The following is a 14218-nucleotide window of genomic DNA, read 5'->3' as shown; positions in this document are numbered from 1 at the left end:
ACATGTTCGACTCGGTTAAACCCCCATTGTGACAGGAGAGCGTTCATTGCGTCAATTGGTGAAGATCACTTCGAGAAACGCGGTCCAGGGACGATGACATAACTTGAGCGCCAATCCCGATGGAAGGATCCAGTAGTTATGGGCGTGAAGATTGACGAATTCAGGCGTTGGCCAGTGCCACCCTCCATTGCGGGGATTCTGGGGATCTTTTGAGTGGGGAATTTGAGGGAGAAAATGGAAAAGTTGTTCGGGACTTCCCCGACAATGACCAGGTGACTCGGAACACCTGATTCCCAGGTGACTTTTACCCTTTTATCCTTTTATTATTATTATTATTATTTTAAATCTTTCTACAGTTCCCTATGTGTAAGGCTACATCCATGGCTCGAATCTCTTCTTGAGTCCATGCGCCGGTCGGACGCTGATTTGCCTCCGACATGTCAGGCACATCCTCAACTCACCTAATTCCCTTACTAGACATTACCCATACGCGATTTGAAAAATAATCCTGTTTCCTAATCTTCGATATACACGAATAGGTGCACCCAAACGAGACGGGAAAGCCGATATGCGCTCCAATCAACCTCATGGCTCATGGCTCTCAACAGTGAAACTCCGAGTCACCTTAGGATGTATCTCCATACTCGTCGGAGTTCTACTCGTTCACGTGCCCATGCTCCTTGAAGGCTTTCTGGAGGATATCAAGTATCACAAATTCCTTGCGGGCATTGTACTCCATCACGGTTTCCCCGGCCAATCGACTAGCGGTAGCTGCCTGCCGTTTGACATCTGCATATCTTCGGCGGTCGTCCTCATGGTTACGCAACCAGTCACGGAACAGCCGATGGCGAATGTGTTCCGCGCTATTCGGACCAAATATATGGATATTCGCGTATGGGTTATTGAAGCCGAAAAGGCGATGTTCATACCAGCCAGGTTCGCGAAGCAAGAACTGAAAGCCCGCGGCCTCAAGGGCTGGCACGTAGGAGTCTTCCGCCGTGGGATCGGCAACGACGATGTCAACATCGATAACCGCTTTGGCGGGTAACCCTGGCACGCTGGTTGACCCGACGTGCTCAATAGAGAGAAATCGGTTACCAAGGGCATCAGTAATCCGGCGTGCAATATTCGCAAACGACTCCGGCCATGTTGGATCTGGCTCCACGATTTCAATCAACTTTTGCGGCCGGGTTGAAATGATTTCGACAACGGCCGGCGTTTGAGACAACTCTGTAATCTCACCCGTGGAGGACATCCTGATAGCAAGCAAGGTCTTATGGTAATATAAATCTTACCGATGATGTTGCAGCTAGATCATACCTTCGGTGATCTTGAGGACAGTATTGCGCAAGATGGCATAAGCTGGATGACTCAGACCAAGATCAATGACAATTCCCCAGACTCGTATTAGGCCCCCCAATAACTGGAGCGCAGCTAGTAACAATAAGGTATAGTCATTTCCCTGGATTCTTTGAGGACAAGGGACTTCCATATTGGACCATACTGCCTCCCCGTATACTGGTCTTTAGCGATTCGATGTCACGAACTTCGGTGTTTCTTGGCACCCCTTCAACTTGTTTTCCGCCATTCTAGTCGCGTTGAACGGTTGAGATTCCTATATCTACTTAGATCAGCAGATGTTTGATTTCAGCTACACAGGAGCTTGAACCCTTGCAGCTTTGAAGCTCCATCGAAAACAAACACCCTTGTGGCCAGTATTTACATGTGGACATTTGTACTGTTCAAAAAATCGACCATGCCTAACAACCCCAACCGACGTGGCCATCAGAAAAACCATCAGGGCAATCCTGCATAGTAAGTATCACAAATGGCGTCTTGGGGTTAGAAGTATGAAAAGGTCTTGTTGTCGGGGAACAGCGAGAGACATACTTCGATTACGTTATTTACCAAGCAGGTGACTTGGGTCTCACTGGAAAGATGCCGACGATAACCTTAAGGGTGTAATACTGATTCCACGTTACCCGCGGAGAACACGCGACATCCTATACGTCCATTTTTTGCCTTTATCTAAGTTGATAATTCATACCAAAAGAATGGCCAATGTTGCAAGATGCGAGGGATCTTCACTGAATTTGCATGGTGTTAGTCATCGTAAGTCAAGCGTCGCTTTCCCTTTTAGGTGGTTTATGAGGTATTTATGGTTCACCGGTCCGCTGACAAAGCGTCGCAGAATGTCTTGAACCCTCCGTACACCACCGTATCGGACCTAGATAGAAGGCCTGGAATGTCTGGCGAGGATGGCCAGGAAGAGATACAAGAGCCCAATGACCTCATGCCCAGCTGAACGAGAGACAATCCACATATACGGCGTATGCGCCATACCACTGGGTCGGCAATATGGCAAAGGTTAGCCGAATTGACCCGAAGATCACTGGCCTGGATAATTACATACGCGGCGGAATACCGTATCAATACCGGCCCGCCAGCTTCTGCTGGCAAAACCTCAAGAAAGCTTCTTGTCCCAACATCCTTTTTCCCTATACTATACCCTCCTTCCTTCTACCACCTGCAATTGCTGCCTCACCTTTCCTCTCCACCTGCTTTAATTGGAGGATTGGCTGTCCATTATAATCTCTATCTTTCTTGTTTTTTTCTTCTCTAATTCCCCATCGTTGTCGCCATGTTCCGGAGTCTCTTGCCGCGGGCTGCACCGCGGGCTGCCCTCCGCACTGCTCGCCCTCAGCCTGTCCCTTCTAACTTCGTCACTGCTCCTACCCTCTCCATCTTCTCGAAACGTGGCTACGCCTCCGAGTCTGGTATGTGCCCGGTTTTTCCCCTGCGCTAGAACGGCCAGGAACAGGACCTGCGCTTCCGAAAACGGTGAGATAGGTTACTGATGGGCGTTGGGATAGGTGAACATGACCTTGTTATCATCGGTGGTGGTGTCGCTGGATACGTTGCTGCCATCAAGGCCGGTCAGGAAGGCTTGAAGGTGTGCTCAAATTCTCGGTATACCTCGATCGGAGATTTTCTGCTAACCACGGAGCTCGCCGACAGACTGTCTGTATCGAGAAGCGTGGTCGTCTTGGAGGCACCTGCTTGAACGTCGGCTGTATCCCCTCGAAATCTCTCTTGAACAACTCCCACCTTTACCACCAGATTCTCCACGATACGAAAAAGCGCGGTATTGAGGTCGGTGATGTCAAGCTGAACCTCGAGCAGATGATGAAGGCCAAGGATACCTCCGTCGAGGGTCTGACGAAGGGTATTGAGTTCTTGCTCAAGAAGAACGGTGTCGACTACGTCAAGGGTACTGGTGCTCTTGTTGATCCTAACACTGTCAAGGTGAACCTGCTTGAGGGTGGTGAACAGACTCTTCGCGGAAAGAACATCCTCATCGCCACCGGTAGCGAGGCCACTCCTTTCCCCGGCCTCAACATCGACGAGAAGCGCATCATTACTAGCACCGGTGCTCTTTCGCTGCAGGAAGTTCCCAAGAAGATGGTTGTCATTGGTGGTGGTATCATCGGTTTGGAGATGGTATGCTTGCAACTTTTTGCAATGTGAGAGGCTTGAGACATCAAACTCCATACTAACGTTGGTGACAGGCTTCCGTTTGGTCGCGTCTCGGTGCCGAAGTTACCGTTGTTGAGTTCCTGAACCAGATCGGTGGACCTGGTATGGATGCAGAGATTGCCAAGCAGGCTCAAAAGATCCTGTCGAAGCAGGGCATCAAGTTCAAGACCGGCACCAAGGTCATGAATGGTGATGACAGTGGCGCTACTGTTTCGATTAACGTCGAGTCTGCCAAGGGCGGCAAGGAGGAGACCCTGGACGCTGACGTTGTCCTGGTTGCCATCGGTCGCAGACCTTACACCGAGGGTCTTGGCTTGGAGAACGTTGGTATTGAGAAGGACGAGCGGGGTCGTCTGGTCATCGACCAGGAGTACCGCACTAAGGTTCCTCACATCCGTGTTGTTGGTGACTGCACTTTCGGCCCCATGCTTGCCCACAAGGCTGAGGAGGAGGCTGTTGCCGCTGTTGAGTACATCACCAAGGGATACGGTCACGTCAACTACGGCGTCATCCCCAGTGTCATGTACACTCACCCCGAAGTTGCCTGGGTTGGCCAGAACGAGGCGGAAGTCAAGGCCGCTGGCATCAAATACCGCGTCGGTACTTTCCCCTTCAGCGCCAACTCCCGTGCCAAGACCAACCTCGACACCGAGGGTCAGGTCAAGTTCATCGCTGACGCTGAGACTGACCGTGTGCTCGGTGTTCACATCATTGGCCCCAACGCTGGTGAGATGGTTGGTGAGGCTACCCTGGCTGTTGAGTACGGTGCTTCTTGCGAGGACATCGCCCGGACGTGTCACGCTCATCCTACCCTTTCCGAAGCTTTCAAGGAGGCTGCCATGCTACCTACTCCAAGGCCATCCACTTCTAAGTTCATGTTACCAATTCGCCATCTGTATCTTTCTAGACTAGCTACGCTAGCAACCCTGTAGCATTTGCCTGGTTATATTTCCTATGTTGGTTGTGTGTACTGAGACTTATGAATAAAAGACATTATTCTTATCACCAAGAGTAACTCGACGGACTTCGCTGTCGCCAGGCGAGACTCATATTTGATTACTTGATCGTATTTCATTCGACGGTCTGGACTGAGCGACATGATGAAGAGGTAGTTTCTAGCTGAATCTCTGCCAGCACGGAAGTGGGTGGACCCGTCCTGTCTAAATTCCAGTAATCGAAACAGACTCCACGGTTTACGCTCTAATTGGGAATCTGAAACACGTGGCCGGAGGATGTAGGCATCTGTCTACTATACGTCATAGACGGCGCAAAGGGAAGCACCCATTCCTTCAAAACCGCAAGGAAGGCATTGCAAACAGCATCGACAGCCTGTTCACGAGACGCTCCACAGCTTTCAACATACACTTCCAAACAGTCAGTTAGATACTCCAAAGGCCCCGGGATGTGTATGCCACTTACGCTTAACCTTTGGCTCCGTGCCTGAGGCACGGAACGTAAACCGCACATCCTGGTCCAACCAGAGAGTCAACATCTGGCTGGACTTATCAACCGGCAGTGCAGGCCTGTTGTCGGCCGTGCCGGAATCATAGCCCTCGGTCATGTCTTGCCAGCGCAGAATTTTGAACGGGCCCAAGGTCTTCTCGGTTCTATAGGGCCCATTCCGAATGGCTCTGAACAAAGCCATTGTTGTCTCCGGGTTCGAGGACCGGAAGTAATTGTTGAGAGTTTCGTAGTGACCATATTCCTTGAAGAGCTGCTGTAGTTTCATGTACGGGGTGAGTCCTTGCAACTGCCATTTGGCCTGTGCTGCTAGGAAGACCATCGCTGCTGTAATGCCGTCTTTGTCGTGACAGACGGCCGGGAACATGTAGCCTAGTGCTTCTTCGAATGCGTAGGGGACATTGTAGCCCTCGCCTTCGAGGCGTCGGGCGATATTCCCCATCCATTTGAAGCCGGTTAGTGCCTCTTCGAATTGTATACCCCTGGCTGTTGCCATTTTCTCGAGCATGCCTGTCGACACTGTGGAGTTCAGGACTGCAATGCGTGTGTCGTCCTTTTTGTTTTCCAGGGAGTCGAACAGGTGAGATGCGAGTAAGACTCCGATATGGTTGCCTGTAAAAGAAAACCATGATCCGCTGGATATTTGGTCAGGTCATCGGTGGTATACTATGATATCGGAGTGCAGCACGTACTCAACTTTCTCGGCGGCAGCAAAACGATCTGCATCTGGATCATGGGCAATGATCAATGTTTTGCCTTCCTTATCGGCGGTTTGCATAGCCAGGTCCAAAGCTCCAGCTTCCTCAGGGTTGGGGAACGATACTGTCGGGAAATCCGGATTGGGCTCTACTTGTTCCGGTACAGGCGTGAATTCGGTTACGCCCACAGACCGACAGAGGTTGGGGAAGACAAGGCCTCCAACTCCGTGCAGGGGTGTGTAAACAAAAGGTCTTGGTTGTTTCCAGCCAGACACAGTTGAGTTCTATATGAGTGATTAGCGCAGCGGGCAGCAAAGTGGATAGTCACTTACCGCGTAATCCCAAACCGTCTTTGTATAGTGAGGCAAGATGGTCTTATATGCATCGGCGTGTAGATATTCGCATGCCTGGAGATCTTTCCAGGCGCCAGGCCATGGGGCCAGATTTTGCTCAATCGACTGGCTATCTCTACATCAACGGGGGTGTTGATCTGGGCGCCGTTCTTGAAGTAGCTAGGATCATGTCAGTCATAACTTAATGAAATAAATAATCAAGGCGCAACGGACACTTTGTAGCCTATACAAAAAGTGGTTATTAGGTCAATACATCAATTTCGAAGGTTGAGGCTTACCATTATCTTGTGCCGGGTTCTACTGGACAGTTAGTTTTATTTTCATTTTCGTCTCTTTTTTTTCAGATTTTTGAGGAAAACCTACATGGCTTGCAGTGATCATAATACCAGCAGCAGCTTTCAAGTGAGTTACTCCAAAAGGCACAGATGGAGTCACAGAAGGTTCGGAGTAGAACCAAACCGGGATCTGCTGTGAGATGAAGGCATTCGCAGCCAGAGCTGCAAACTTGGCTGAGTTATGACGAGCGTCATGGCCAATAACCACTCCGCCCGAAGCACTGTCCGTATGCTTCTCCTTCAAATACTTGGCCAGGCCTTGCGACGCCTGGATGACGGTTAAAGAGTTCATGCAGGAGAACCCTGCCGCCATCCGGCCGCGAAGGCCTGCAGTCCCGAATTGAATTCCTATTGTTTACGGTTAACCTGAAGCGGTCGGTACAATGAACATGTTTATGACATGTCACATACGGTTCTGAAGCCGTTGTTCAAGATCTGCAACAGCGCCGGCGTCCCGAAGCTGTTGGATCTCGGCGCGGGTGGTGGGGTCCTGCGACGTTAGAATGGGCCTGAAGCTTTCGGGGTCGGATATATAAATATCGATGTCTACGTACTTGGTCCCACTCCAGCCATTTTTGAATCAGTGGAGAAAGAGAGTCCTACACCGGTTAGAAATGCAATATTTTCGTATGGAAGGGAGTGACTACCATTATCGAACACGAAAGGGGATCATAAGATCTATTCTGAGCGAGGTAGGAGAAGGCAGCACCGAATAGTAGAGGAGGATGCGGAAATGGAGGAATGTAAGTGGACTGATTGAAAAAAAGGATGGGGTGACGATCGACGGCGCGTTTCCAATTGCTCGACCAGTCCACCGCTTCCACCCGCTGCTAGACCCTCTCTGCTGCAACCCTTCCACAACTAACTACTCCGTACTTCCCACTCCTTCCGATCCCTTGCTACCGTTTCCCCTTCGTTTTCTTCTTCGTCTTGTTTTTCTTCCTTCCTTACCTACGCAGGCCGTACGATGTTGACCCGAACTGCTTTACTCTACCGCGACTGAGCTGGATACGATCGTTCTCTAACTTAATATCATGGCCGACGCTCTCAAAGCTGCCGCAACACCTGCGCCCACGTCGAGGAAGGATGCTATCTTGTCACGACGTTGGATCGAAGGTCAGATAGCCGAAGGCAAGCATGTTATTGTCTACGACGACCGCGTTTTGAAAGTCGACGCATGGATCAAATTCCATCCGGGTGGTGACAAGTCGATCAAGCATATGGTGGGAAAAGATGCGACGGATGAGATCAATGCGTACGTGCTTCGGATATGCTGGAAAGCCTTCCTGGGTCACTGACAACCTCTCGTATAGTTTACATTCAAAGGAAGCGCGCCAGCGGATGTTGGCCTTCCAGATCGGACGCATCCAGGGTCCGTGGTTAAACTTCCTCCCACCGATTCAGGGCGGGAAGTTCCGCCCATATACCGAGGCAACTTGCACGTCAGATGAAGACAGTTCTAGTCAGGATATGTCTACACCGCCGTCCCCGATTTTCGACTCAGTGGACGCTAAGTCCGGCCTCCGCCGGCGAAAGTCTGTTTCCTCGGATACGTCCGCGTCCACCTCAGCTACCCCAGAGTTTGAGCCAAAGCCATTCTTCCTCGACGCTCGAACCCAGGAAGAGATCGTCCTTGATGTTTCCAAATACCCGTCTTTAGATACAGAAAGTCAGGAGAATATCAAGAAGAAATATCGTGCATTAGACCAGCGGATTCGCGATGAAGGCCTATACGACTGCAACTATTTCGCTTACTTCATCGAATGCTGCCGCTATACGCTCTTTGCGGCTCTGTCTTACCTATTCCTCCGATTAGGTTGGTATGGAACCTCGGGGTTCTTTTTGGGATTCTTCTGGCACCAGCTCGTCTTTACAGCCCATGATTCAGGCCACATGGGCATTACCCATCATTTCCACGTCGATAGTGTGATTGGCATCATCATCGCCGACTACCTTGGAGGTCTAAGCCTAGGATGGTGGAAGCGCAACCACAATGTGCACCATATTGTGACCAATGCACCAGAGCATGACCCCGATATCGAACACATGCCCTTCTTTGCCATCTCTCACCGTTTCCTCACCAGCCTCCGCAGCACTTACTATGAACGTATTATGACGTTTGACGCTTTTGCCAACTTCATGCTGCGCTACCAGAACTATCTTTACTATCCGATTCTCTTGTTTGGTCGCTTCAACCTGTATCGCCTGAGCTGGGAATATCTGCTGTGCGGTCAAGCACCGAAGAAAGGCCCCGCTTGGTGGCACCGGTGGTTCGAGATGGCTGGCCAAGTCTTCTTCTGGTATTGGTTTGGGTACGGGGTGGTGTACCGTAGTATCCCCGACTGGAGTAGCCGTCTAGTGTTTATTTTGATCTCGCACATGGTTACCGCTCCGTTACATGTGCAGATTACTCTCTCCCATTTTGCCATGTCGACGGCCGACCTGGGTGTCAACGAGTCCTTCCCCCAGAAGATGCTTCGCACCACCATGGATGTCGACTGCCCAACCTGGCTCGACTTCTTCCACGGCGGTCTGCAGTTCCAGGCCATTCACCACCTGTACCCACGCATCCCACGCCACAACCTGCGTCGTACCCAAAAGTTGGTTATGGAATTCTGCCGTGACACTGGCATCCCGTATGCCGTCTTCACCTTCTACGATGGCAACAAAGAGGTTATCGGAAAACTTGGTGATGTCGCGAAGCAGGTCCGTATTCTTGACGAATGCCGCAAGTCGTGCGCCCAGCAGGGCGTCTTCTCAGACCACCACTAGATGACCGCCCTGATTTTCTAAATGCGTACTGCCCCGCTGATTTACCGTGGGTTTTGCGATCAACTGCATACTCTGGCCCCGTGTATATATTACACAGTTGTATATAATCATGCCTGCGGACTGTCTTGGGGTAAGGGTATCGGCCCCCAGTTGCAAGATTTGATGTCGACAGACTCGTAATGCCCTATTGATGATGTGATAATGTCCCTCAGTTTGACGTCGGTTATTATTTATATGTATGAGCTTCCACTTAGAGAGTAGAATCATGATCATACTATATTTATGACTTCCAAATCCACGGTCCCTTATATATTCTTGTTCAAAGATTCGCTTTTTATATTCAATAACGCCCATCATCCGGGGTTTATTAACTAATGCAGTATGTACATACATAAACCACGAGACTTTATGGTCATCATCACAGCATCATGGGAAATCATCATCCATCAGCTATCATCACCCCATCATACCCCCAGCCCGCGCCACCTTCTTCGCTCTCTGCTGTCGACGATTATGATTCGCCCTACTCGCCTTATTTTCCTCCTTCCTCTGCCGCTGCGCAGCCGGATTCCCGTCACCGGAGCCACTTCCCGCGTTACCACCACGCCCGCGTCCAGCACCACCACCTCGTCGACCACCACGACCGCGCCCCCTACCGGGGCCTCCTCTACCGCGAGACCCAGAGCCAACCGGCTCATCAGTCTCACTGCCCGACTCCCCATCGCCCTTAGGCCCAGGCCTCCGATAAGCTGTCGGCTTAATCTCCGGCTGCATAAGACCTGTCCCGCCAGGCCCGACCTCCGAAAGCGATAACCGATCCTCCAACTTCGCCAACCGCTTCGAATCCCGCGCCAGCATAACAGCCCACCCCTCAATCGCCTCATCCGTCATGCCCGTCTCGCGCTTCAGCGAAGCTCGTGGCTGCGACCGACGGGTAGCCGAGTCCCGAGCAAACAGCGCCGGCGTAGCTTGTACGTCCGGAACAGCGTGAGATCGAGCTCGTCCGCTTTGTGTTTCGCATCAGCGTCTGTGTCAGTCGTGGTGGCGTCAACGGTGCCGCCTACGTCTGCTACGTCATAGGTATCGTCGCGTTCGTCGTCGTCTGAGTCGAAGCTCGCCAGCGCAGACATGATGGCCGCTTTGTTGGCGGCGTGCTTGCTGCGATCTGCGAGGATGTCATCGGCTGTTTGGTCTGGATTTGCGCGGCCGAAGCGCAGTTGGTCTGTTTCGGCGAGGTCGGCTAGATCGACGTCTTTGTCGAAGATGTTTTTGCGGGCCTGAGTCGGTGGAGAGATTCCTGGTGGTGTTGGACGGGGAGGGAAGGGGTCGTGCTTGGGGGCAGTGGAATCGGTAGTGGGGAGTTGTTCTGATTTATCAAGGTTCTGGAGTTCAGGGGGAATAGAGTCATCCAGAAGGTGTGCGATGACGATCTCCGGGTTATCGTCGTAGACATCGAGTAGACGGACAATGTACCCCGATCCCAGGTCGGGGAAGAGGTCCTGGATCTGCGTGATGAGCGACATTCTGTGAATATGCATGTCGTCTGCTTGGGGGAGATCTGTGGTGGCGCGGGCTTTGCCCTTGTCGAGTCTTCTCTTTTGCTTCTGGTAGCGGTGGTGGAATACATTCGATTCGATTTGGTAAGCGCGCAGACTGGAGAGGAGATCTTGGCCGCGTTTCTGCGGGTGCAAGATCAGGTACCGATCCAGGCGGACAAGGAGATCAGAGCTGCATATTAGGTCGGAGAGGAGGGTGGGCTCCTTCTTTGTTGTGGGTGCGTTGATCCCTGCGCTGGCCTTTAGGCTGAAGAGCTGGTCCAGAAGTAGGGAGAGGTTTGGTTTTGGGCCTTTTAGTAGAGATGTAAGGCCGACGTAGATGATGGCGACTAGTACCTTGCGGAAGTCTTCCCTCTTGTGTCCTTGGTATGCTTCGCAGCAGGTGTCCAGGAAGTCGGAGCCGGCCATCAGTGTCTGGCCGCATGGGGGGAGGACAGAGCCCAGGATGGTTAATAGGCGAATGTCAGAGATGATCTTTGGAGCTTGCGCGGAGCTTGACATAGCCAGCTGTTTCGTCATGGTTGTCTTTGCCTTCTCGAGGCTCGATGATATAGTCTCTTCATGCTTGTCCCATGCTTCGGATAGTAATTTCTTCAGCGCAGAGCTGGAGGGATAGCAACTGCACATGTTGCCCAGGTACTTCCATTCTAGTAGATCTGGTGGTGAGGTGGGCGCATCTAACAAGAGTCGCCTTGTGAGCAAGAAACATAGCCTCCGTAGTGTTCTTGCTTTCGTCCCCATGTGCAAACCCGGCGTACCAGCACTTGCCAGCTGGTCATAGAATGAAGTCAAGAAGGTGACTGCGGAGTCATCTGTGGATGCATATTGTGCGAATTCCGCATTAGATGATTCTATGCGCAAGCTCAGAAGCAAGATCCACGCATCTGTATAGAGCTCCCATTCCTGGGGTGGTATGGCACTCTGCACCGCGGGGGGTGGAACTGGTGCAAGAGGAGGCCAAATTGCCATGACACAGCGCTTCTACGAGGATAACGATGCAGTAACAAGAAGTACGCTTGGGAATCAAAGTTCGAAATGAAATTAAGAAAACAGAAGCCAAGAATATATCATCATCATTAAGCTTGACCAGACCAGACCAGACAATCAGCCCCATATTCTTTATCGCATTTATCAGATGGCATGTCATTGGTGATCTGCTGACTCATCCGCACCGGGGGCCCGATCGGGTTAGCACCAGATAGGCGAGCGCCAAGACACCGCACCCGCACAAGCGGCGCTAAGCGCACTATGGGAAAAAAAGCGAAAGAATTCACGATAATAATAATCGCATATCGCCAGAGCTATTCCAACAGCCATCATCACCTTACCGAACCTTGAAGTTCAGGTCTTGATTGGCAACTAGCCTTACTTTGCGGTAGGTCCCCCCCACTCTCACATTTATCTCCTTTTCCTGCTTCCCCTTCTTGCAACTAACCCGTCGACTTCTAGCCATCTCAATCCCGGTCTCCCCACCGCAAACCAACTGTCAAGATGTCTTTCCAGAAGCCCGAGAAGGATTTCGGCGAGGGCCCTGTACGTTGACCCAACAGCTCTCCAGCCCCAAGTTCATCTCAAGATGAAGATGACGAACAATGGGGGTGGAAGAGAAGCTCCGAAACAATGCGCCAGCCATACTAACAACTCCCAACAGAAGGTCCACAAGATCCGTATCACCCTTACCTCTCGCAAGGTCGCCTCCCTCGAGAAGGTTTGCTCTGAGCTGATCGACCGTGCCCGCTCCAAGTCCCTCCACGTCAAGGGTCCCGTCCGTCTTCCCACCAAGACCCTTCACATCTCCACCCGTAAGACCCCCAACGGTGAGGGTTCTAAGACCTGGGACAAGTACGAGATGCGCATCCACAAGCGTCTCATCGAGTATGTTGCACTTCACCTACTTTGTGACTAAGGATGCGGTTACTAACGATGTGACTTAGCCTCCTCGCCCCCACTGAGACTGTTAAGCAGATCATCATCAACATCGAGCTGGTGTTGAGGTTGAGGTCACCATTGCCGCTTAAACTTACTCAAAAATGTTCTAGTTCAGTTCAGGGAGGGAGTGATATCCGCTCTTGACTGGGGTGGGCGAGTTTGGTGCATGCTGGGCTTTCGTCGATACCCACTAGAATCTGGCATAAAAATGGAAAAGTTTGTGGAAAAGTATTCTTTGGTGCTTTTATTGTATGCTGATCGTAGAATGTACGTAACTTGAGGAACATGTAGAATCGTAGAACGTGTACAATTGTAGGAGTTGTAGCTTAACGTTGCTTAGCAATCCAGCTCACTGGTTGGCTGGCTTATTGAAGGCGGTTGGTCCTTCATGTGATCATCATATTAAAAGAGAAGAACTATATACTACAGGGGTTCGTGAAGCGCATATCGAAAACGAAAAAACCATGGTATCCTCAATATTTTCCAGGCCTAAAAGTCGAAACTCACCCATTCTGTCTTCGGTGGTACGCTTGGGATGACGCCGTCCTTGAAGTATCCGTTTTTAACAAAAAACTCATACTGTTCCGTGACCTCAGGGGTATACTCTTCCGGCTTTCCTGTTGCATCTCTCAAGCTCGCCGGGTCGGGAGGCCCATCCGGGAAGAAGATGCGAACGTATGTTTGGCGGTCTTGAGGATGCAGATAACACGGGCTGTTGTCAATATACTTGACGGGCTGTCCTTTCCATGTGGACAGTCTCTTGGTCATAGGATCTCGGACCGTCTGACCGGATAAGGGTGGAATGGGACTGAGCTGATTCGGATCCTCAACCTTGATGATGGCAGGAGGGCCAGTGCCTGCTGTAGCGGTAGGAGCTGACGGTGGTTGTTGTTGTTGTTGCGCGGGCTGTGCGAAGCCAGCCGCTGGTTGGCCAAAGGGCGAAGGAGCGGGCTGTGCTTGTTGTTGCTGTGGTTGACTGGGAGCCCCGAAAGGATTTGGTGTAGTGGATGGTTGTCCAAATGGATTGGATGTTGGCTGGGGTTGGGGCTGGCCAAATGGGGATGGTGTTTGCGTGGGCTGACCAAAGCCGCCTGTTGTTGCTGGGGTGGTTGATGGCTGTCCAAATCCAGAAGGTGCTGCAGGTTGTTGGCTAGCAGCCTGTGCGAACGGAGACGTGGTTGACGCAGCTTGGCCAAAGCCGACACCTGCGCTCTGATTTTGGTTTGATATGGCACCAAAAGGAGACGCGTTAGTCGATGCACCGAATGACGAACCTCCTAATGTTGACGGTTGCCCAAACGCTGATGGTTGACCGAACGCAGGCTGGCCTGGGTTCGGCTGGCCTATACTGGGCTGCCCAAACGCAGGCTGTCCACCACCTAGCCCCGAAGGTTTACCAAATGCTGATCCCGAACCCAATGTACTTGGTTGTCCAAAACCAGAGCTCTGGCCCAATGTCGACGGTTGACCAAAACCTGCTGTCTGACTGCTAGCAGCTGGTTGGCCGAATGCTGAGGGTTGGCCTAACGCCGATGCGTGACCGAACCCAGAGGGCTTGCCAAAGGCTGATCCCGAAC

General features: G+C 51.5%; 8 protein-coding genes across 8 annotated transcripts; 3 read left to right on the top strand and 5 right to left on the bottom strand.

Moving 5' to 3' along the window:
- Positions 1-655: 655 nt before the first annotated feature.
- ABOM_009542 (GrpB family protein) lies at positions 656-1255 on the bottom strand (the record flags this gene model as incomplete). The annotated part of the gene is made up of 1 exon (XM_022536670.1): positions 656-1255. One exon carries the CDS (start codon positions 1253-1255, stop codon positions 656-658), a length of 600 nt encoding a protein of 199 aa, XP_022384936.1.
- A 1386-nt stretch (positions 1256-2641) lies between these two features.
- On the top strand, positions 2642-4469 carry ABOM_009541 (dihydrolipoyl dehydrogenase; the record flags this gene model as incomplete). The annotated part of the gene is made up of 4 exons (XM_022536669.1): positions 2642-2777; positions 2874-2953; positions 3019-3501; positions 3570-4469. The coding sequence occupies 4 exons, from the start codon at positions 2642-2644 to the stop codon at positions 4467-4469; spliced, it is 1599 nt and encodes a 532-aa protein (XP_022384933.1).
- Positions 4470-4737: 268 nt separating this feature from the next.
- ABOM_009540 (phosphoribomutase PRM15) lies at positions 4738-7034 on the bottom strand (the record flags this gene model as incomplete). Its single annotated transcript, XM_022536668.1, has 11 exons — positions 4738-4901; positions 4957-5633; positions 5691-5980; positions 6029-6103; positions 6169-6208; positions 6263-6272; positions 6328-6346; positions 6413-6732; positions 6796-6874; positions 6939-6983; positions 7029-7034. The coding sequence occupies 11 exons, from the start codon at positions 7032-7034 to the stop codon at positions 4738-4740; spliced, it is 1725 nt and encodes a 574-aa protein (XP_022384934.1).
- A 384-nt stretch (positions 7035-7418) lies between these two features.
- On the top strand, positions 7419-9156 carry ABOM_009539 (fatty acid desaturase; the record flags this gene model as incomplete). The annotated part of the gene is made up of 2 exons (XM_022536667.1): positions 7419-7639; positions 7698-9156. The coding sequence occupies 2 exons, from the start codon at positions 7419-7421 to the stop codon at positions 9154-9156; spliced, it is 1680 nt and encodes a 559-aa protein (XP_022384907.1).
- A 456-nt stretch (positions 9157-9612) lies between these two features.
- On the bottom strand, positions 9613-10014 carry ABOM_009538 (CUE domain protein; the record flags this gene model as incomplete). Its single annotated transcript, XM_022536666.1, has 1 exon — positions 9613-10014. The coding sequence occupies one exon, from the start codon at positions 10012-10014 to the stop codon at positions 9613-9615; it is 402 nt and encodes a 133-aa protein (XP_022384906.1).
- A 47-nt stretch (positions 10015-10061) lies between these two features.
- ABOM_009537 (ASCC2 family CUE domain-containing protein) lies at positions 10062-11681 on the bottom strand (the record flags this gene model as incomplete). The annotated part of the gene is made up of 1 exon (XM_022536665.1): positions 10062-11681. The coding sequence occupies one exon, from the start codon at positions 11679-11681 to the stop codon at positions 10062-10064; it is 1620 nt and encodes a 539-aa protein (XP_022384910.1).
- Positions 11682-12203: 522 nt separating this feature from the next.
- Positions 12204-12785, top strand: S10a (40S ribosomal uS10 domain-containing protein; the record flags this gene model as incomplete). Its single annotated transcript, XM_022536664.1, has 3 exons — positions 12204-12245; positions 12364-12587; positions 12647-12785. The coding sequence occupies 3 exons, from the start codon at positions 12204-12206 to the stop codon at positions 12783-12785; spliced, it is 405 nt and encodes a 134-aa protein (XP_022384909.1).
- Positions 12786-13130: 345 nt separating this feature from the next.
- ABOM_009535 (FG-nucleoporin nup42) lies at positions 13131-14204 on the bottom strand (the record flags this gene model as incomplete). Its single annotated transcript, XM_022536663.1, has 1 exon — positions 13131-14204. A coding segment is annotated over one exon (1074 nt), but the record flags the coding sequence as incomplete, so codon positions are not given.
- Between the last annotated feature and the right edge of the window lie 14 nt (positions 14205-14218).

The sequence above is a fragment of the Aspergillus bombycis genome (genome assembly GCF_001792695.1).
Source record: "Aspergillus bombycis strain NRRL26010 chromosome Unknown contig00118, whole genome shotgun sequence".
Classification (NCBI taxonomy): Eukaryota; Fungi; Ascomycota; class Eurotiomycetes; order Eurotiales; family Aspergillaceae; genus Aspergillus; species Aspergillus bombycis.
This window is presented reverse-complemented; position numbering and strand designations above follow the sequence as displayed.